This window comes from Balaenoptera musculus, chromosome 4 (genome assembly GCF_009873245.2).
Source record: "Balaenoptera musculus isolate JJ_BM4_2016_0621 chromosome 4, mBalMus1.pri.v3, whole genome shotgun sequence".
NCBI lineage: Eukaryota > Metazoa > Chordata > Mammalia > Artiodactyla > Balaenopteridae > Balaenoptera > Balaenoptera musculus.
The window spans coordinates 73,228,438-73,248,563 of NC_045788.1; the positions used below are offsets into that span (position 1 = coordinate 73,228,438).

Consider the following 20,126-nt stretch of genomic DNA (forward strand, 5'->3'; position numbering starts at 1 on the left):
TCCTAGAGGCAGTTTGGATCTTGTGGGTATCTTGTAATAGGATGGCATTCGGAGGCAGGGGCCTTGTGGAGGGAGGAGGTAGGGAGAAAGCAGGAAGGGGGAATGGTTTAGATCAGACCCTTTATCCAACCAGGAGAAGAAGGGGTCTGTGGACCTGGCATTTTCAGCCTCTCTTTCTCGACAGCCTCCTGAGTGTTCGTGCAGCTGCTCCCAAAACCAGTTTCTGCCATAGCTGCAGTAAGGTGCAGAGGAGCTTCTGCCTAGAATAAACACCCTGCCTGGCAGGGTTATCCCCTATGCCAACGCGCTTCAGCTGGAGAAGGAGCTTTTGAAGAGAGTGAGCCTTATGGGAACTCACCTAGTGCCCACTCGGGGTCTCCTTCCTCAGTCTTGAGGTGGAGTGTGTGTGGGGGGAGGAGTGGAGAGTAGAGGTGTCTCAGCATTTCCGGCCTCCTCTGCCCCAAACCCCCAAGGGGTGAGGGTGCCCTGAGCTCAGCCCTAAATACCTGGTACTGAGGAGTCAGTGGAAGCTTCAGATGCCATTGGAATGAGAGGGTGTGCGTGTGGCACCTTGGGGCCTCTGCAGTGGGACTTCCTCCACTAGCAATGTCCTCATCCTGGCACTGGGTGACAGCCCTGCGTGGACACGTGTTGGGGCAGCTCCTGCGGGAGGGAGTGTGGGTACTCGCACTCTTCTGAGCCCAGAGAGGTCAGCCACAGTGCTCTGCCCAGCCCCGAGCTCCCGGGCCCCCCGCCCAACGCGCAGTCTTGGGGGCGGGGCGGGTGGAAGTGCAGGCGGGGAGAAGTCCAGGCCGGTGAGAAGAGGCGTTGGGCTGCGGAGGGCTGAGGTCTCCCTCCCAGGGCGGATGCGGGGGGCGTGGCTTCCACTGCGGAGAGGAGTGGGCTGGGCAGGTTCCCCGGGCCTGAGTGGAGTGCAGAACGGCAGCGCACCAGGGAGCCTGGCAGGTGGGCGCATGCTTGGAGCCAGGTGGAAGCTGGGCTGGTGGAAGGAGAGGGGTCTAGAGGGAGGGGTCTCAGGTCGAGTTAGGATGGGGGCTTCTCTTCTGTGAGCTTCTTGGATGGACCCCCCCGCCTTGTCATGGAGTATGGGGGCCCTTGAGTCCCCAGGACCTGATCGGTGGCTGTGGATCTCTGGGGTCCTGGAGGGACCTCACCTGGCTCTCTGGGGGGACAGCCTGCGCTGCGGAGAGGCGGCTCCTTGGAATGGAGGCTGTGCACGGGATTGGGGGAGGGGCAGCCGCAGGCCCAGCGGGAGAGACCGCTACCACCAGGCTCTGCTCCCTCGCTCTGGCTGCAGGTGGCAGATATGGGGCTGTGGGGTGCGTGCGGGCCCGAGGACTGGGCCTTCCCTTGGCTGAGGTGCTTTAGCGGCCCCTGCCCTTCTGGAGGATGCTCGAGGCCTGGCCCTTCAGGACGCAGGGCAGTGACGCTGCCGGTGCGCTGGAGGGGCGGGGACTGCGGGAGGGCTCTGCTCCCCTCCCGGGCCCTAAAGCCCGGAGTTTGGGTTCCGAGGGTGAGAGATTTGCATATCTGCGCCTAACTGAGGCCGAGGAGGGACAGCAGGTAATAGGGGAAACATGGGGGATAGCCAGGTAGCCGGGCCCTAGACCGCATCGTCTGCTGGTGAGCTGAGGGGAGCCTCTCAGGAGTGAGGGGTATCTGTGAGCCTGGCCCCAGGACAGATCCTGGGGGCTGGGATGCTGGGTAAAGAAGGGTGATGTGTTTGTGTGTTGGGTGGGGCGGGGCGAGTCAGTGGTGGTGAATTTATGTTGCTGACATCTACTTCAGTATCTCTGAGTCCTTGGGACCCAATTAAGCTGCCCTTTGGGCTTGCTTCAGCGCTGCAGGGGAGCCCCGAAAGCACTGCCAGGATGTGGGTTTAGTGCTTTATGGACACTGAGTCCCTGTGCCCTGGACATGCCCTCTTACTGGCTTTATGAATCTGCGTATTAAGCCAAATGTCCCTGTTTGCTTTGGAAAACATGATCATGGTATTTATGGGTCGTCTTCCCTTCCCCTTGGAGATCAAGCACTTTCTCTCTTGACCAGTAGAGGGCAGTCACTGACAGGACGAAGCGGGGTGGGGGTGGCGGTGTAGAAAGGTGGCTGTTTTCGGGGCTGGGAGAAGAGGTCCAGGAGCTGGCCTGACCTCTGACCCCTGACCATGCTTTGCTTTTCTCCACAGCCTCCCACAGCTGGATTGCTGAGCAAGCTACTGAGGCTTGTTCTTACCTGATGTGCAAGGGAACAGGCAGGCATGGGGTTCTGGTGGATTTGGGGCACATCTTTCAGGGGTGGCTATAATTTTCAGTATGGCCATTCCAATCCAGCAGTCCCCCAACTTGCGGTAGAGGGAATAATCCTGCTTAAATTGTCCCCTGAAGTCAGGTCCCTGGATCTCCTTCAGAATGGTGCTTTGTGGGAAATAAGCAATAGGCTTCTCTGTGCTGTGGGTATTGTGAGGCAGCGTTTGCAGGAAGGTCAGCTCCAGTGTGACCTTGACCCGACCTCATCTTGTCCGTTAGCTCTGATTCCATTCTCAGACTGGTGATTCATTGGCACCAAAGGGAGGCTGCACCTGGCTGGCCTCACAAGCTTTGGGTGGTGGTGGATCACAGGGAGATGGGAAAGAGGGACTGATTGCTGGGGGGGTGTCCCGTTTCCCCCCTCCCTGAGTCAGATCTGGAAACGGCTGTCCCTGCAGGCACCTCCCTGCCAGGGAGGTCAAGCACTGAGAGAGAGGCCCTGGAAAGAGCCTGGGATGCTGACTCCCCAAAACTCAACCCCAGCTGCCTACTCCACCAGCCAGCTGGGACTCCCAGAGCTGGTGGCCAGCTGGATAGGGACAAGAGAGTAGTGTGCAAGAAACAGGGGCTCCCTGGGCATGGCTGGGAGGGGGGTGCTGAGGGAGCCTGAGAGGACTTCCTGCAGCTGTCAGGTGTTTCTGGGGGTTGTAGCGAGGGGGGTGTAAGAGCAGCTGGCGCCCTTGAGGAGGGCCAGAGGGATCACTTGTCAGCTCTAGGAATGTGTGGGTTCCACGGGGGCTTCATGGGGTGACTGCAGTTCCCTCTAGCTGGGGCTGTTGTCTGTGTGTGTAGGTGCTATTCAGGAGACATCCTATAGCCCGGAATCCTTTAGCTTTGGCTGGGGGCATCGCAGGGTTTAGGGGCATATTTGTGTGTTTTGAGGGGGCTTTGGATCTTGGCCAGCTGGACTGGGAGATTCTTCCCCCCTCCCCGGCTCTTGGCTGGACTGCCCCGCTCTGGCAGGCTGCCGGACTCCTATTTCCGTCGGGCACCAGGGTAACAGGGCCACATTAGGGCCTGAGCCAGGAGACGCCCAGCCAAGGCTGGGACTGGGAGATGGGGGAGGGTCTCCGAAGGGTCTGCCTGCAAGGTCCAGGAACGACTCTCTGGTGTCCAAGCCCCCAACTCAGGCTGTGCACTAAGCCCTCACAGCCCCAGATAAGCGCGTACGGGGCCTCTTTGTATATTGCTGCCTGATTGACCTAGCCCCCACCCTAAAATCCCAGGGGTTGTCTGCAACTCTGGGGGCTGGGGTGGAAGCCAGAGACAGGGGCCTTGTGTGCGGGGAGGAGGTGGGGGCAGCGCGGGTGGCTGGGAGGAAGAGTCCCCCCATTCCCGCCGCCCTCTTGGCAGTGATTCAGAAAGGTCCTTTTTCAGCCAGTGTCAGAGCTGCTCAGCTGCGGAGGGAGGGGGGAGGGAGGCGGGCTGGCGGGGGAGCCAGGGAGTAGGGCTGGAGCTGTGACCACTGCGCTGGAGAGAAGACAGAGAAACAGGACCAAGGACCCAGGCTGCAGTCAACTGAGAGAAGAACTAACTCTCTCCTGCCAGGGTAGCCAGCTGTGGAAACAGCTGTAGGGCAGAGAAAAGGGGACCACCCTATTCTTCTGCTCCATTTCCCACCCCTGGTGTGGGATTTGGGGGGCCTCTGGGGCAGACCTCTGGCCAACTTCCCTTCTGGGCAGAACCTGAAATTCAGGAGCTGAGACCACTGCCCCCCCCCACCTCCTCGGGCCAGAGCCCCGGTGACCTGGTCAGGGGGTCCAGCTCCGTGGAGATGCCAGCAGCTCGTCGGTTCCCTGGCCTAGAGCTCTCCTTCCCTCTTCTGGCCAGACTCCGGCGGAGACTCTACACAGTGAGTGGGGGGCTGCGGGCGGGAGCTGGACAGACTGGGATGGAATCAGCTCCTCAGAGGCAGCCCTGCGCTGAGGGCCAGAGAGCAGGACCGGGCGGCTTGACGGGGTTCAGGGCCTCCCTGCTCCAGCGGCTGCATTCTTGGTGGCGAGTGTGTCAGGACAGCGTGTGTGGGAAGTGTGCGTGCCGGCCATGAGAGCCACACGTGTCAGACACAGGTGTGTGGACGGGGCTGTGCTGGGGGCAGCCGCAGCAGTGCTCTGTGCTTCACCGACACAGACACCGGCTAGAGAGGGAGGGAGGGAGGGGAGGGAGGGGACATGTCCAGGGTCACCCTGGGCGGGGTGGTGGAGACCGGACAGGGACCCTGGCTGCTTTCTTCTCACCCAGATCCCAGTGTTCTCTTCCCACACACACCCCCGCCCCACGCAGAGCAGCCCTGTTCCTGGGGTTGGGGAGCAGGGAGAGGAGGACCCAGCCGAGCAGGGAGATTTGTTAGCTGGTGTTTCAGGGATAAAGGAACAGGGCAGACTGTGCTTTCTAAGCAGCTTCTTCAGGGGAGTGGCCTCTGGGTCTCTCCCAGCCCAGACCACACAGGGCAGGGCTTGGAGCTGTTCTCAGGAGTGGCTGCCTTCTACCCCCAGGAGGGTAGGAATGAGCGGCCTGGAGCCCTGGGATTTGGCGACTGGGGAGGAAGCAATGGGGTTCTTCAGACCACTTGCCCTGGTGGCCAGCCTCTTCTTGGGCTGAGCCGTGTAGGGGGTGGGATCATTTTGCTCCAGGGATGGAATAGGGATAGCGGAAGTGCTGGCTGGCCCCTCCTGGTCACGGCACAGAGAGACGCTGCCTAGGTTGGTGATTTTCACAGGGTACCTTTGGGCCTTTCTTCTGGAAAGCAGTGGTGCCCTGCCCTCTTAAGTCCACACCCCCTTGTTTGTAACAGATGGCTTTGTTGTGGATAAGTGAATTAATACAGCTAAGTGCTCAGAACTGTGCCCAGCATGTAGTTAACTGTAGTTGAAGTGTTAGAGTTATTTTTATTTTTCTTAACTAAAATTAAGAGAAATGCAACCTGTTTACTCTGTGTGTGTGTGGTCAGTCAACTTGATGCCTCCTGTAATATAAAGGAGAACCAAAAGGAAATCAATTGTAGCATTTCATGTATTCTAATGTGTCAGTACAATCTGACATTACCAAGCAGTCAGATGCTAAGACCTCAGGTAGAACCAGCACAGCAACATCTAGAAGTGCTGACTGAGAGGAGAGTTTTGAAATAGTAAGGTGGGCTGCCTTCAGTGATATTTTTCTGAATGGTGGACAACTTCTGCTAAGTTCCAAACAAAGCGAAAGGCCAGTTTTCCCTCAGTTTACACAGTAGCTCCATTCCAGGAAAATTCAGTCTGTATTAACACTGTAAAAATACTTTCTTGTTCATATGTAAAATGGGATTTGATTTATAATCAGATGATTATAAACAAATTTCTCACCTGCATGAATTAAGTTGTATGGGATTTGGGACAGTGTGTGAGTCCCCCAGCCACCCACTCAGTGCCACTAATGGTCCCCCAACACTGTGACAACCAAAAATGCCCCCTAGGGAGCTGTATGGCCCTCATGAGAACCATCTGGGTGAAGGGTTAGGGCTTAAAGTTTGGAAACCCCCTTCTGGCCCAGCCGCTTTGGTAGAGGAGCCAGGGTTTGAACTGAGGGCTTCTCTTTCCCATTGGTGGCTCTTTGTACTGCCCTGAGCTGCCTGGGAGAGTCTGGGCTCCTGGCACTGGGTTGGCAGCACCGCTGGGAACTGTGGGAGCAGGAGGCTCACGCTGGGCCCAGGCTGTGAGCACCTGCTCTCTCAGTGCGACCTGTGATGAGAGCTGGGGGACAAGGCCACCTCCAAGTCGGGAGGAGGGGGTCTTGGGGCAGCTGGCCTTTTCCCTCATCCCTGTCTTCTCCAGTGGGGATTGAACACAGGTCAGGGACTGGCCAAGCCGTCAGCTCTGACGGGTGTTACTCGGACAGGGATGGGTTTAGTGTCGGGCTGCCTAGCTTTGAGGGTGCCACTGGCTTCTTTCTCTGGGCCCCAGAGGGTGTGACAGGTCTGGTGGCCCCTTGGCTGATTGAGGCCTGCATGTAGTTTTGTTTGGCCAGCACAGCATACACATGTGCTTGCGTGTGTGTATTTCAAACTTGAATTAGTTGACATAGTTCAAAAGTCAGGAGAAAGATCTAATGTCAAGTGTAAACAAGGAACAGAATGGTGTGGATAATGGGTGAGTATTTGTGTGGGGAAAAAAACAAGTCTGGAAGAATGCGTAAAAGTCATTAATGGCAGCCGACTTCGGGGATGGGGGTGAGGTGGCTGTGCGTTAAGAGAGGGATGAGACTTTATGGCTCTCATGTGCCTTTTGAATATCTTACATGTGCATATATTACCTTTTCAAAAAAATTTTAATAGCGAGATTTTACACGTAGATTCAGATTTCTGGTATTTCTTGAAAAAGTTGAAAGCTTTGACCACACTGGGCCAGAGTCTGTTGTGACAGCCGTTGACAGCAGTCTGAAAACCCGCCCCAGCCTCCGCCCCTCCTTCCCTCTGACCCTCCTGTGATCCTGGAGGTGTTTGTGTGGTGGCCTGTGGAGGGGTCTTTGGACTTGGGGGGAGGCTCCTGCGATGTCAGGCATTGAAAGGAAAGTAGCTAGAGCTCATCTAGTCCCTGTGGGGTCCATCAGGTCTGGGGAGCTCATGGATGGGTCTCAAGGGACACTGCACCCCCAAAAGTTTTGTAATTAAAACATTATGAATAAGGATGCATGTATTTTCCTGGAGACACAATCGATAGTTTCCATCAGATTCTCAAAGGCCTTGTGACAACAGGAGAGTTTAAGAGCCAGTAGGGAACCGGAGAACAGAGTTTGATCTCCGGTCACTCAGCCATGGATGGCAGATTTGGGGAGTAAGACCCTAACTCCGGGGCCTGGGCTGTGTCCCAACTGCCCTGATTCTACCCTTGTTGCCATAGGAGGAGGACAGGTGGCTACAGGCTCTTCTGTACAGCTGTTTTGGGGAGCAAGAAGGTGGTTTGAGTCCTTCCCCACAGCACATAGTAGGATGTGGGTGAGCCCAAGGCAGAGGCAGGGTCGCCTGTTACCCCCCTGCATCCCGTGGTCCCTGAGCCATTCTTCTCTCCCCGCAGAGGCTGGGGAGCAGCAGCATGCAGCCGGAGGAGGGCACAGGCTGGCTGCTGGAGCTGCTGTCCGAGGTGCAGCTGCAGCAATATTTCCTGCGGCTCCGCGACGACCTCAACGTTACCCGCCTGTCCCACTTTGAGTATGTCAAGAATGAGGACCTGGAGAAGATTGGCATGGGCCGGCCTGGTAGGTGGGGGCATTGGCCTCGCCTGTCGTCGTCCCACTGACCATTTACCTCCTCTGTCCTCAGGATCGCCAACCGCGTGGAAGAGCCCTCCCCCCTTTATTCCGTGGGGTGGCAGAGCTGAGAACTCTCACTGCCTGTCCAAGAGCCCCCGCGGTGGGGCAGAGGGGCATCAGTAGATGCTGCACACAGTGAGTGCATGAGAACAGTTTGCAGTTGTGAAGGTGGTGAATCGGAGTTTGAGGAATCTTACTTAAATTTCTGGCTACTCACCGTTAACTACACACTCTGTTTTGTTTGTGCGGACACTTCTAGGGTGTATTTCTTCCATCTTCTCCTCTTTTATAAATGTAGAATTGAGTCTGTTCTGAACACCAGGGGGGTTAGTGTCCAGAGGTCTGTGGAGAAGGGAAGATAAAATCCTTCAGATGATGGTTTGCTGCTTTTCTCCCCATCTCTCCCTTTCTCTGTCTCTCCTACAAAGATCTGTTCTATAAGTTGAACTCTTTTTTTTTTTTTTCTATGTGTTTATCCTGAAAGTAGTGGCTATAGCTTCTAGAAGTCACGGTGTTCCTTGTAGAACATTAGAAACTTTTGAGTGCATTCAGCCTAAAATAGCTAAATAAGTAATAATGTGCTAATTTAGGCACTGACTTAACGCTGCTTTTAGCCTAGAGAGTTGATATCTATGTCAGTAACATAATAAAATTTTATGGGAGAAAAACTCAAAATTGGGGAAATTCTGTCCGTTACCTTGATTTATTTATTTTTTCTTGAGAGTTGGCATAAGAGCACTACTGTTCAATTTTGGTGGTTAAATACCTCCATACAGTTCGAGAAGAATTGCCTAGAAGCGGAATGCAGTGACCATCTGGTTAATGGCAGCCCCTGGTTGGTGGGGATGGCTTGTTTCCTTGGTGTCATCGTGCTGGGCAGTGTGTAGTGGTGGACTCCCCGCAGGGTGACCGAGGAAGCCTGCGATGGGCAGCAGCCTCTTGGGGGTGTGAGCGCCTTAACAGCACGGGTTCCCCTTCCTCCCCGCAGGCCAGCGGCGGCTGTGGGAGGCTGTGAAGAGGAGGAAGGCCGTGTGCAAGCGCAAGTCCTGGATGAGCAAGGTGGGTGGACAGGGAGGGACGTGGGAGGGGTGGCTCACTGGGGCCTCCTCTGGTGTCGTCCTGAGAGCCTTCCCCCACTCCCCGCAGTATAATCTCGCACTTTGTACAGACCTCCCTCCTCCGGGGTCTTATCGGGCAGGGTGCTTGTAGAGCTGCCTGGCTAAGCGTCTGTCTCCACTGGAGACAGCACTGAGCAGCCTGTGTGCAGCCTTGGCTTCACGTCCCCTCCCGCTGGGCAGTGGTGCCGGGCATGGAACAGGCGCTTGTTGACAAGTGCGCTGTAACTTGAGCCCTCGCTTTGTCTGAGTGTTGGGGCCGGTGTCCAGTGTGGGGCGGTGGGGCCGTCTGGACCCAGGACGTCTTTGCTTCCCTTGTCCCGCACCTCCCTAGTCTGTGGAGGGTTTCTCTGGTCACCGGGCCCCACTGACAGCTTCCTTCCCCAAGGCCCGCCCCCACCCCCGTTGCCCTAATTTGGGTCTCTGGAGTGGTGAGTCCCAGGTCTGACTCAGTGGAACTTTGCCCATTGTCTGGAAGACAATGTGAGAGGAAGTGAACCAGCCGGGCCTTCCCCCCCCCACTTCTGGCCTCAGGGCTGGGGAGAGGGGCGGGCAGTGAAGAACAGCTGGACCTGGGATTGGGCCGCAGAGATTTCCTGGCTGTGATCTGGCAAGGGGCTGTCTCTTGGGATCCTGTGGCCTTTTCTGGGGACACTGTCCTGGTCCCTTGCCCAGGTTTTAGGGGAGGATGGGTGTGTTGGGGCGGGCGAAGGCAGGAGGGAAGAGCCACGCGGTGTGCAGGATTCAGGGGGTCTTGGATCTACCACCAACTCACAGGAGGTCCCCAGGCCAGTCGGTTGACCACTCCAGACTCGAGGCATGTGGCCAGTAAGACAGTGCCAGCCACACTTGCCCAGCTCACCTCATGGGGCCTTGGGGAGTGTCCCTTGAGAAAAAGGCTGTGAAGGACCTTGTCAGCTGAACACTGCTTGCAAATGGAAGGGATTCCAGTTGCTGGGAGGAAGGACGGAGCAGCGGCCAGAAGAGGCCCTCAGACTGGAGACCCCTTCACCCCATACAGACAAGGCTCTGCCAACCTTGGGGGCAGGGACCAGCTGGGCAGAGGGTGCCGCCTGAAGCCGAGGCTTTGCACGCCCAGGTCGGGTGGTCAAGTCAAACTGACAGGGCCGCTCTGACCCTCAGGGCTTCCCTCCTGTCCCCTGACCTTTGGCCCCTTCCCTCTCCAGCCCAGGCTGCAGAGTCCTCTTCAACCTTCCTTCTTTCTGAGCCCTCAGCTCTAGGCCTCCCTCCAGAAGCCCAGCTGTCTTCCCAGGCCCTTCCCCAGCAAGGCCTTGCTTCATCTGCACCCCCATACACACTCACGGTCCAACCTCAGGCTCAAATTATCCTCTCCCCGGGGCAGGATGAAGAGCAGCCGACGCCCTGGGGAGGGTGGAGACAGACAGCGCCAAATGGGCAACCCAGAGACGGGGCCAGGGCTAAAAATGGACAGGAGGTGTTTGTGAGGGCCCCTCGGGCTCCTGCCCATCTGCTCGGGTGAGGGGCTGGAGTCTGTGCTGGGTAGGGGTACAGAGCAGGAAGGGGGGCAGAGGTGGTGCCGGGAGTGGCTTTGGGCTACCCCTGACCCCACAGCTGGGTGTGGGACTGCAGCCGCCGCAGGCTACATGCCTGGCAGCCCATTTCTGGCACGTAGCCCGAGGCCACACCAAGGCCGTGGGTTCCCGTTTGGAGGTGTGGTCAGGAGGGGGTGTGGGCCTCCAGCCAGGCTGCCCCCCAGAAGTTTGGCAAAGCCACGACCTGTCTGGCGGCCTCAGCAAAGACCCAGTGGCAGGACTGAATGACTGGCTCTGGGGCCTCAGGGTTCCATCTGGCCCCTGGCTGCCTTCAAACAGGTGTTCAGTGGAAAGCGGCTGGAGGCTGAGTTCCCCCCTCATCACTCTCAGAGCACCTTCCGGAAGACCTCACCCACCCCCGGAGGCCCAGCAGTGGAGGGATCCCTGCAGAGCCTCACCTGCCTCATTGGGGAGAAGGACCTGCATCTCTTTGAGAAGCTGGGAGATGGCTCCTTTGGCGTGGTGCGCAGGGGCGAGTGGGACGCCCCCTCAGGGAAGACGGTGAGCTCTCTGGGTCCTGCAGGGCGTGGCAGGCCCTGCTCTGCCCTCTAAGGCGGATCTGTCCCCTCTGCTGGGATGTGAAGGGGGCTGGGGACAGGTCCAAAGTGGCTCACCCTGGAGTCCATGCTCAGGGTTAACTAGACACATGTTCCTTTTTTCAATTATAAAACTAATTATCATAAAAGTTTGGAGACTTAAAAATAAGAAAAAAAAAAAAGCCTGTAATCCCACCACTCAGAGGAAGCAGAGTTAGCATTTACACCTTTTTTCCCCTTCAGATATTTCGTTGAATTTCTTTAAGATACAAATTTTAGATACAACTTTTTAACGCTTGCCCTTTCATCTTAGTATTGTATTTTAAAAATTTTCCCCAGAGGGAAAGATAGCATGTGTGCAGTAAAGCATACAGTTCTTGAGTGTACGGCTCAGTGAATTTTCACATATGCATGGGCCCGTGTGACCACTGCCCAGATTGTGTTGTAGAACAGGGGTCCCCAGCCCCCGGGCCGTGGACCGTGACCGGTCTGAGGCCTGTTAGGAGCCGGGCCGCACAGCAGGAGGTGAGTGGCGGGCGAGTGAGCGAGCTTCATCTGCGGCTCCCCATCGCTCGCATTACCGCCTGAACCCTCATATCCAGCACCCCCCCCCATCCTGGTCTGTGGAAAAACCGTCTTCCATGAACCCGTCCCTGGGGCCAAAAAGGTTGGGGACCACTGATGTAGAACATCTCTGTCACCCTTCAAGGGAAGCCATTCTTCTGATTTCTGTCACCATAATTAGTTTTATGGCATTATATTTAAAGCATTTTCCTTCTACACCAAAAACATTTTTTATCGTAACATTTTAATATTCCGTCATTGTACCGGTCATCTCTTACCTTGCGGTTGCCACTTAACCTGGGCACTCCCGCGGGAAGGGGAGGCCCGGCTCACGGCTGTTGGGGTCAGCCAGCTGCCCTCCCCCTGCCAGGCCACAGGCACCTGGGACATGCTCACCCGCCCGATGAGCAGGTCTGAGGCTGGAGGGGGGAGCGGGCTGGCCCGGAGTGTGGAGGCTGGGGCCTGTCCTGACTCTCTGCAGTCCCCACTCTGGCCAGGTGAGTGTGGCTGTGAAGTGCCTGAAGCCTGATGTGCTGAGCCAGCCAGAGGCCATGGACGACTTCATCCGGGAGGTCAATGCCATGCACTCGCTTGACCACCGAAACCTCATTCGCCTCTACGGTGTGGTGCTCACGCCGCCCATGAAGATGGTGAGTACTGTGGGCAGGAGGGGGATGGCGGCAGGGAGGGCCCTGTGCCCCTCACCTCCTGCCTGTGCTGTGGTTGCTCCCTCCATCCTGACGAAGGTCAGAGGTCCTCCAGATCCTGCTTTGGTCCCCCACCTGATGTGGCAGAGGGGCTCACAGGCCTACCCCGGTACTGACTGACCCCGGTGTCCGCTGGAGCTCACTTCCATCTCTCTGGATTTGGCTTGTGTTCACCGGCAGAGGATTGCACCCACAGGAGAGGCCGGTCCCAGAGTTTAGTTTTTGGCATTGCTAACCTGAGCCTCTTTGGGTTGCTCTTCTGGGCCTCGGTTTCCCATGTTCCCTAGAGGGGAGAGGCTTGGGAAGCTGTAGGACTCCTAGAGGTCCCTGGAGGACAGGCCAGGAAGGAGCATGGAACATGGCTCTGGCAGGCCTTAAGGGGAGGAGCTGAGGGAAGGGCAGGGCTCAGCCATGCTTATTCCTCCCTCCTCCTCCGTGGCCTCAGGTGACAGAGCTGGCACCTCTGGGATCGTTGTTGGACCGGCTGCGCAAGCACCAGGGCCACTTCCTCCTGGGTACCCTGAGCCGCTACGCTGTGCAGGTGGCTGAGGGCATGGGCTACCTGGAGTCCAAGCGCTTTATTCACCGTGACCTGGCCGCCCGCAATCTGCTGTTGGCCACCCGTGACCTGGTCAAGATCGGGGACTTCGGGCTGATGCGAGCACTACCCCAGAATGACGACCACTACGTCATGCAGGAGCATCGCAAGGTGCCCTTTGCCTGGTGAGGGGCAGGCGCTGCCGGCTCGTGGGGCCTGGACCCCACCCAGCCCCGCCCCGCCCTGGTCCCTACGCACCCAGGCCGCAGAGCTTCCAGGGCCTTCCATACACCCACCAGCCCTTGTCTCTTCTGGGCCTGCGGTGCCCTTGTGTGCCCATCCATTCATTTATGCATCCAGGAATTCTTAGGGGCCCACGTGCCAGGTGCTAGGATGCACAAGGATAAGTGCTGTGGGACACATTAAGGCTTCCTGGAAGACCCAGTATTAAGCTCTTGAAATATCAGGAGAAGTTAGCCAGGCAGAGACTGGCTGGTAAGCGTGTCCCAGGTAGAGCTGGGGGCAGGCAGGGCCTTGTAGACTGATGAGGGATGTTCACCTGCACACTGGGGTGGTACCTGGCCCTGCCCTGGCCTCTGTGTGAGCTTATCGTGTGTTGAGGCCATCATGATCCTCTGCTGTCAGAGGCTCCTGAAGGAGTGTCGTCTCCTTGCTTTGGGGTGGGAAGAGTTGGTCCAGTTCTGGTTGCCAGAAAACCCTTCTAATCCAGGATGTACGGTCACCCCTAATTAATTACTGACTTTATATCTAGGATGATCACACATCCTGGATTATGCCTGATGTCCTGGAGTAATTAATAGCACCTCCTTTCATACTCAAGCGTCCTGGTATGAATGGTAAATTATAAGGTCACCTTTTTTTATGCAGCCCTCTTAAAACAATCCTGTGAAGTGAGCAGATTATTGTTATTCCCATTTCACAGATGAGGAATGTGGGGCTTAGAGCTCTTGGGTGACTCTCCCTGGGTCCCACCCACTTTGAGTGGCAGGGCCAGCCCTCCAGTCCCATGAGATATCTCTGATTCTCCATCGAGGGCGGCTTCCTCCTCACTCCCCGTGCCTCAGTCCACCCTGGAATGAATACCCTTTGTTAGCTTCCCTGCAGTGCCATTTTTCTTCCTTACCCAAGAGGGAGCCCCAGAGAGCGTGTGGGATGAGGAAAGCCACTGTGACTGTTCCCACCCATTTTGGTTCTTCCCCAGGCCCTATCCAGATTTCCCACCCACACCTTCCTGCTGAAATGACCTAAATCCTAGGATCCTGCCCCAAATCTGGAAATTGTCATCCTCCCACCACAATTAGAAAACAGCCTGAGATCTTATCCCACCCCACTTTTTGCCCCTCCTGGAGCTGCCGACCTTCTTCCTTTCCCTGACATGGGAACGTCCTCCTCTCCCCACCCCAGGCCGTGTGTGGTTAAAAGACCTGAGCAGAGACAATTTTGTCCAAATCTGTGCACCCCGTAGTTAAGAAGTCCTTAACTTCACACTGCGCCCCCAGTACCTACTGTGAACCCGGGCACGCGGGGCAACGGCACACTTGTGCATGAGCATTCGGGGTCCACTGGTGCTGATGCAGGGGGTGGGGCTGCTCTGAGAGGCCTTCTGCTTGACCCCTGCCTCTGCCAGGTGTGCCCCTGAGAGCCTGAAGACTCGCACCTTCTCCCATGCCAGCGACACCTGGATGTTTGGGGTCACGCTGTGGGAGATGTTCACCTATGGCCAGGAGCCCTGGATTGGCCTCAATGGCAGTCAGGTGAGGGGGCTGGGGCTATGCTCCCCACAGCGTGGCTGGGGGTTGATTTGATCCTTGTCTCCCAACCTGGCCCTGTTGGAACTGGCTCCTACCTGTTGGAATCCCTGTCTCCTGTGCCGTGTGTCTGCCTCACCCCCTTAGGTAGCTGAGCAAAGAGCATGGCCCCCAGTGGTCAGGAACAGGCCGGCCTGGGCTTTTTCGCAGTCCTCCTTTGCCACAGCCCCCTGTTCGGAGGCCCCAGACCTAGGGGTGAGGGTCAGAGGCCCAGGGCGCAGGCAGAGCTCTTCTCTGGGGTACAGGCATGGCGGCCAGCAGTTCCAGCTGTTCCGTGGGCTTGAGGGGAAGATGAGCGGTGAAGAGCCGGGTGCTCTGCTTGTCCTCACACTGCACCTCCCCACCACCAGATCCTGCATAAGATTGACAAGGAGGGAGAGCGTCTGCCTCGGCCCGAGGACTGCCCCCAGGACATCTACAATGTCATGGTTCAGTGCTGGGCTCACAAGCCAGAGGACAGACCCACCTTTGTGGCCCTGAGGGACTTCCTGCTGGAGGTGAGGGCAGATCTGCCCCCGGGGGCAGGGGTATCTGAGCAGGTGTCAGCCTGAGGTGGTTAGTGACCTGTCTCTGCCCCCAGGCCCAGCCCACTGACATGCGGGCCCTTCAGGACTTTGAGGAACCAGACAAGCTGCACATCCAGATGAACGATGTCATCACCGTCATTGAGGGGAGGTAGGGAGCGCGGGGGCTGTGCCTGCACCACCTTGAAGGGCGCAGAGTGGTTGGGCCTGGGACCCAGAGCCGTTCTGCCTCTCAGGTCCCCATGGCAACAGCCCCTCTCAGGGCTCCTGCAACAAGAGGGAAGGGCAGGCCTGGGTCCTCCTGAGTGCTTGGGGTTAAGTATGCAGTTGCGGTGGCTCGCAGGGGGGTTTCCCTGCCTAGCGTCTCCTCTGTCACCCTTTTCCCACCAGGCTCCAGCCCTGGCTCTGTGGGTCGGGGTCACACTGCCGTTACGGTGGGGTGTAGGAAGTGGAGCAGCCTGACCTCTGGGCCCAACCGGGACTCCTGGATGTTCCTCCTCTTATCCTCCCCTGCCCCTCCTCTTCCCCCTCCTCCCAGGATAAGGACTCTGGACTCCCACCTGGGTGCCCTTCAGTAGCCCCAAGCAGCCCTGCCTCTTCCTGGCAGCCTCTGCCCTCCCACTGAGCCCACTGCCCCTTCCCAGGGCTCTCCTCCATCCTCTGCTGGGCCTCCCACCTGGCCTTTTTGTCCCCAGGCTGCCCTCACAGGGTCTCTATTCCTGCCCCCTCCCTCCCCCTCACACCTGGCAACACGTGTCTGCCTGCAGGCAGCCTCTCCTGAGTCAGGTCTCCCACCTGGAGCCCCCAAAGTTCCAGCCTGCCTGCTGTGGAGGCCCCCCTACCACTCAGCCCACCCTCTGTTATCTCATCCCCAGGGTGTCTGAGGAAGTGGTTGTGGTGGGGCGGGCTAGAGGTGCCTTTGGGGTAGGGGGTGAGCATGGAGGACCAGGAAGAGGAGCGAGGCAGAGGAAATTCCCTGCACTCCCAGCTCCTCTGACTCAGAGCCAGGCAGGGACTTCCCACAGAGCCCTTTCGACCTGGACTTCAGGTTTAGGGGTCTGGGACCTTTGGATAAACCTTGTGCCTCGTGGGGGTTTGTTGAGAGGGAGTGTTTCTGGGTCTGAGTCAGACTGATGGAGTAGGCCCTGGAGCCTGGGCTGGCTGCGGAGGAGCATGACCTGCACGCGCTGTGGCCCCAGCATCTCCTCCTCAGGCCAGGGCTCCCCCCACGTTCGGGCCCAGTATCTGTGAATAAGAGTGACATCCCAGCAAGTTGGGCGGGGGGAGGTATGGTTGGGGAGTTCGTGGTGGTGGACAGAAGTAGAAAGCTGCTAGGAGAGAAGCCTGGAGGACAGGAAGGAATATGTAGTCTGTGGTTTGGAGCTAAGGGGCCAGGGAAGGGAATGCAGGCATGGCAGTCTGGGGAGCATTCTAGAAATAGGAAGATTAGGGTGGGGGCCCTTCTGGAGGTGCATGGAAGGACCTTCAGCTAGAATCTGAGCCTACAGCCATTCCCACCTCCAGGAGCCAGAGGGCCTTGGACCTGAGCCCTCTTGGACCCTGTAGTCCCCAGGCCTCTACTTCCCTCATACCTTGCTCTCAGTGGGGGCCCGTGTACCAGGGCCCAGTGTTTCCTAGGGGGTGACTCAGGGGTTTTGTGTGTTTCTGGGGCGTTTGTCTGTGGAGCTGGCACCCTGGGTCACCACTGGAGTGAGGCGGGGAACAGGAGGGGAGAGGGGAGCCGCTCCTCCTGCGAGGCCACCGTGGGCGGGCCCTGCCCCGCCCTTTCGTCACAGGCTTGGGTTGGCCCAGCTGCTGGCTCCACCGCCACTGCCTGCCAGTGTGGGCTTGCTGGGTTCTTCCTGCAGGGCCACCGGCCGACTTGGACCACAGTGCCTGCCGCAGGTCCCTGGAGCTACTCAGGAGGTGGGAGGTGAGGGGCAGGAGGCATGACAGCCGGTGAGGCTTTGGGAGTGGGCCTGTGTGTCGGTGGTACCAGAGCTTTACATGCCCCCTTGTTTCCTTGGTGCCCCAAGTGTGTTTGTTTGTCTGGCTCTGTCTCCGTGTCTCCGGGTGGGTGGGCTCTGTTCATGGGTGTCCCTCTGGGTCTGGGTTTGTACGTGTGGGTCTCGGTCTGTTTCTCCGTCTTCCTTTAGCAGCCTGGCTCTCAGCTGTCTCGTATCTGTGCTCTTCTGTTAGACTGGGATTTCTTCTTGCAGAAGCTGTCTCCTAGCCAGAGTCTGGAGCACCCTTGCCCCTGGCTCTGACTGATTCTTTAGACTCAGGGCTTCTCGGGGTACCAGGCAGGGGGCAGAGAGAGGACACCAGATGTCCTGTGAGCCAAGCTTGCGAGGCTCTGTCTAGACTGTGAGGGACAGATAATGACCACTCTTTTCCAGGGGGTCTACTTTGGAGGCTGGGATGGCTGACAGAACTTTGATGTTCTGTTTTCACAAACCAGAGAAGGGGGACAGAGATTTTGAAACCCATGTGTAGGTCCTTGGCCTGGCGTGGTCCCTGGAGCCTTTGCTTCCTGTGGTGGGTGGGAGAGGGGGAAGCAAAGGGGGTGTGTTGTCCCTCAAGGCCAGGGGCTGCCGGGGACACCTGGAGAGAAGTGCGTGGGGTGGTGTTTTGAGCAGAATGTTTAAGCCACATTTGTCAGCCATTTCTGGGCTACCTAAGCCAGGACTGGGATAAGGGGCTGAGGTTTCCAGAGGCTGGTCCCCAAGAGAGCTGGGGCAGCCTTCGGTGGTTCTTAACCCAGGCCCTGGTGTTTCCCAGGTGCTGCTTCACATCTTGCCTGTCCCAGGATGCTGTCAGGCATCCTGCTGGAGGTGCCTGTCTTTGCTGTGGGGACTTTGCCCTCCAATTGCTGTGGAGACTCTGGGCTGTTCTTGGAAGGGGAAGGGAGGTGTGGCCAGAGCAGGCTAGGTGGGAAGGGCTGGTCTGGTCCTCTCTGGGCTGCTGGTATCTCCGCCCCACTGAGCCTTGGAGGGGGACCAGTGGGCAGCGTGACGTAATGTTGGCCATCTCGGGAGTTATAATTGACCCTCGTTGGGAGGATGCTGTTTCCGTGCTTGGGATGTCATTCCCAAGGGGGTCTTTCTTATACATACTCTGCACTCCCAACTCCCCTCCCCCAGTAGCAAGGGCTGTCGTGCCTCCTGCCCCTCACCTCCCATCTCCTTTTTTGAGACTTGATGTGAGGACTCCCAGCAGTGATAAAGGGAGCCCTTTCTTCCGGGCCTGGCTCTACCCTTGGCCATACCTGTAACAAAGAGAGGTAGGCTTGGCTCTGCTCTTGCTCTCAGAAGTGGGTCCAGAGGAGGCTTCCAAGTGAGGGTCTGTTAGCAAAAGGAAAGGAGCAGAGGGAGTGACCTCCTGCCCATCTGGTCTTGCTCAGGGTCCACTGGGAGGGCGTGATCACAGTGTCAGCCTGGCCTTGGACGCGAGTCTGTCCCACTCTGCACTGCTTCTCCACCTCAGTTAACGAGCATCTCTGAAGAGGTGTGGAGAGCAGAGTCCAGCGTCCAGCCATGGGCTTGGTGTCTGAGCCTGTTCCGTGGAGGGGCACGTGGGACCCAGGGGGCCCATGGGTGTTGGGTGAGAGCAGCATCGGGGTCTGGGGGCCAGGGGCTCCCCACCCTGCCTCCTTGGCCTCAGCCGGCCTGGGGGTGGGTGTGGGGAGGGGAGGCGTTTCTCTCTTTGGAATGGCCCTGCTATTTTTGGATGGGCTTTGTCCCTTCCCGGGTGTTGTCCTCTCTTCTTCCTTCCTTTCCTGCCCTTCCCACCCAGGGGGGCTGGGTGGTAATCACAGGATTGCTGTGTCTGTGGTGGCCGGTCAGCAGCCTTGCTGACAAGGAGGCTGGGCTCTCGTCCCTCCCCCTCCATGCCTCTTGGCTCCCCAAAGATTGCTGTGTTTGTGGGGTTCAACATTTGGTCTCTGGGACAGGCTCTTTGGGGGGTCACACTGGCCCAGTGGCCACATCACCTCACGGAGGGGGCTCCAGGTGTTCAGGCCTCACTGCCTCCTTCCAGCCTCCACCACCCCCAACCCCTCTGGTCTGGCTGCAGCTTGGTGGAAACCTTTCTTTATGCTCCTGCTGTGGACAGGTGATGTACAGGTTGGGGGCTGACAGTGAGCGGATGCAGCTTGGTGCCACACACGTCCGCTGCAGCAGCAGCATGAGGCTGTCACCACCTCTGCCTTAGCCCAGATTCTGTGCCTGTCCTCAGGTGTGCGTGATTCCAGCAGATGCAGGAGCCTCGTGGCCTGTTGGATTTTGGGCATTGGAAGCGTCCAGGAGGGCGCTCTGTTCTTTCTTGCCCACCTGGCCCAGCTCCCACCCCCACCCCAGGCCTGGACTTAGGCTGTGCCAACAGATTCTGTGTCTGAGGTCAGAGCGAGGGGCCGGTGGTCCCATAGTCCAGCCACACTGGGAGGCTGGGTTCCCTTCTGGACCCCTTGTTTAAGACAAGAGTGGAGCTCTCCTCCCAAGGAGGTGGATGGGGGCCAGAGTGGGGGGTCCCACGGTCCTGGCAGGAGGTGGTGGAAGGCACTAGAGATGTGTAAACTGGTGATGTGATAGCGTGGGTTGCCCCAGGTGCTTCCAAAACTTGGAGGGCTGCCTGCAGGAGATGGGATTATGGTAGGAGGGCTTGGCCCCCAGCCCAGTCCTAAGGCCATGGTGCTCCCTTGGGCTGTTGTAGCTCAGAACTCCTGGAACTGGGTTGAAGAGTGAGATCGGGTGGCTAGGAGAGGACTGGGGTTTAGGCCTTGCTGGGGGAGGAGGGAGGCGAGGTGGTATTGTGAGAAGGGCGCTGGCTTCATGGATTAACAACTGGGTTTGAATCCTGGATCTGCTGTACTCTTTCTGGTAACTGTAGGCAAGTCATGTCACTTGTTTGAACCTGTTTCCGTATTTGTAAACTGTAGGAAAAGCTGTCTGACCCACCTAGGGCACTTAGGGTAAGGCTGCGTGCAAATACCAGGCCCTGTACTGGGTGAGTGGCAGGTCCTGGGGGGCTGCTGGGAGGAGGTGGGCTGGTGGCAGGCTACTCTGATCCTGGGGCCTTAGCCCTTGTGCTCCCTTCTGCCAAGGTGGTCAGATACCACGGCTAAAGAGAGCTTG

The 20,126-nt window shown here is 57.8% G+C and overlaps 1 protein-coding gene across 19 annotated transcripts in view; it reads left to right on the plus strand.

Annotated features, from left to right (window-relative positions):
• TNK2 (tyrosine kinase non receptor 2) overlaps positions 1-20,126 on the plus strand; it is a 41,851-nt gene that overhangs the window by 14,947 nt on the left and 6,778 nt on the right. For 7 of the 19 annotated variants that reach the window (XM_036850329.1, XM_036850340.1, XM_036850341.1 and 4 more), the window contains exons 1-9: positions 3,791-4,179; positions 7,373-7,553; positions 8,596-8,666; positions 10,543-10,797; positions 11,894-12,046; positions 12,549-12,826; positions 14,290-14,416; positions 14,821-14,967; positions 15,051-15,145. In XM_036850329.1, coding sequence (XP_036706224.1) covers positions 4,102-4,179; positions 7,373-7,553; positions 8,596-8,666; positions 10,543-10,797; positions 11,894-12,046; positions 12,549-12,826; positions 14,290-14,416; positions 14,821-14,967; positions 15,051-15,145 — 1,385 coding nt within the window. In that variant the 5' untranslated portion in view covers positions 3,791-4,101. Of the gene's footprint in view, positions 1-943; positions 967-1,561; positions 1,585-3,790; positions 4,180-7,369; positions 7,554-7,617; positions 7,743-8,595; positions 8,667-10,542; positions 10,798-11,893; positions 12,047-12,548; positions 12,827-14,289; positions 14,417-14,820; positions 14,968-15,050; positions 15,146-20,126 lie in introns of those variants that run through there. The other 12 variants (XM_036850331.1, XM_036850334.1, XM_036850332.1 and 9 more) reach the window with 8 other exon arrangements.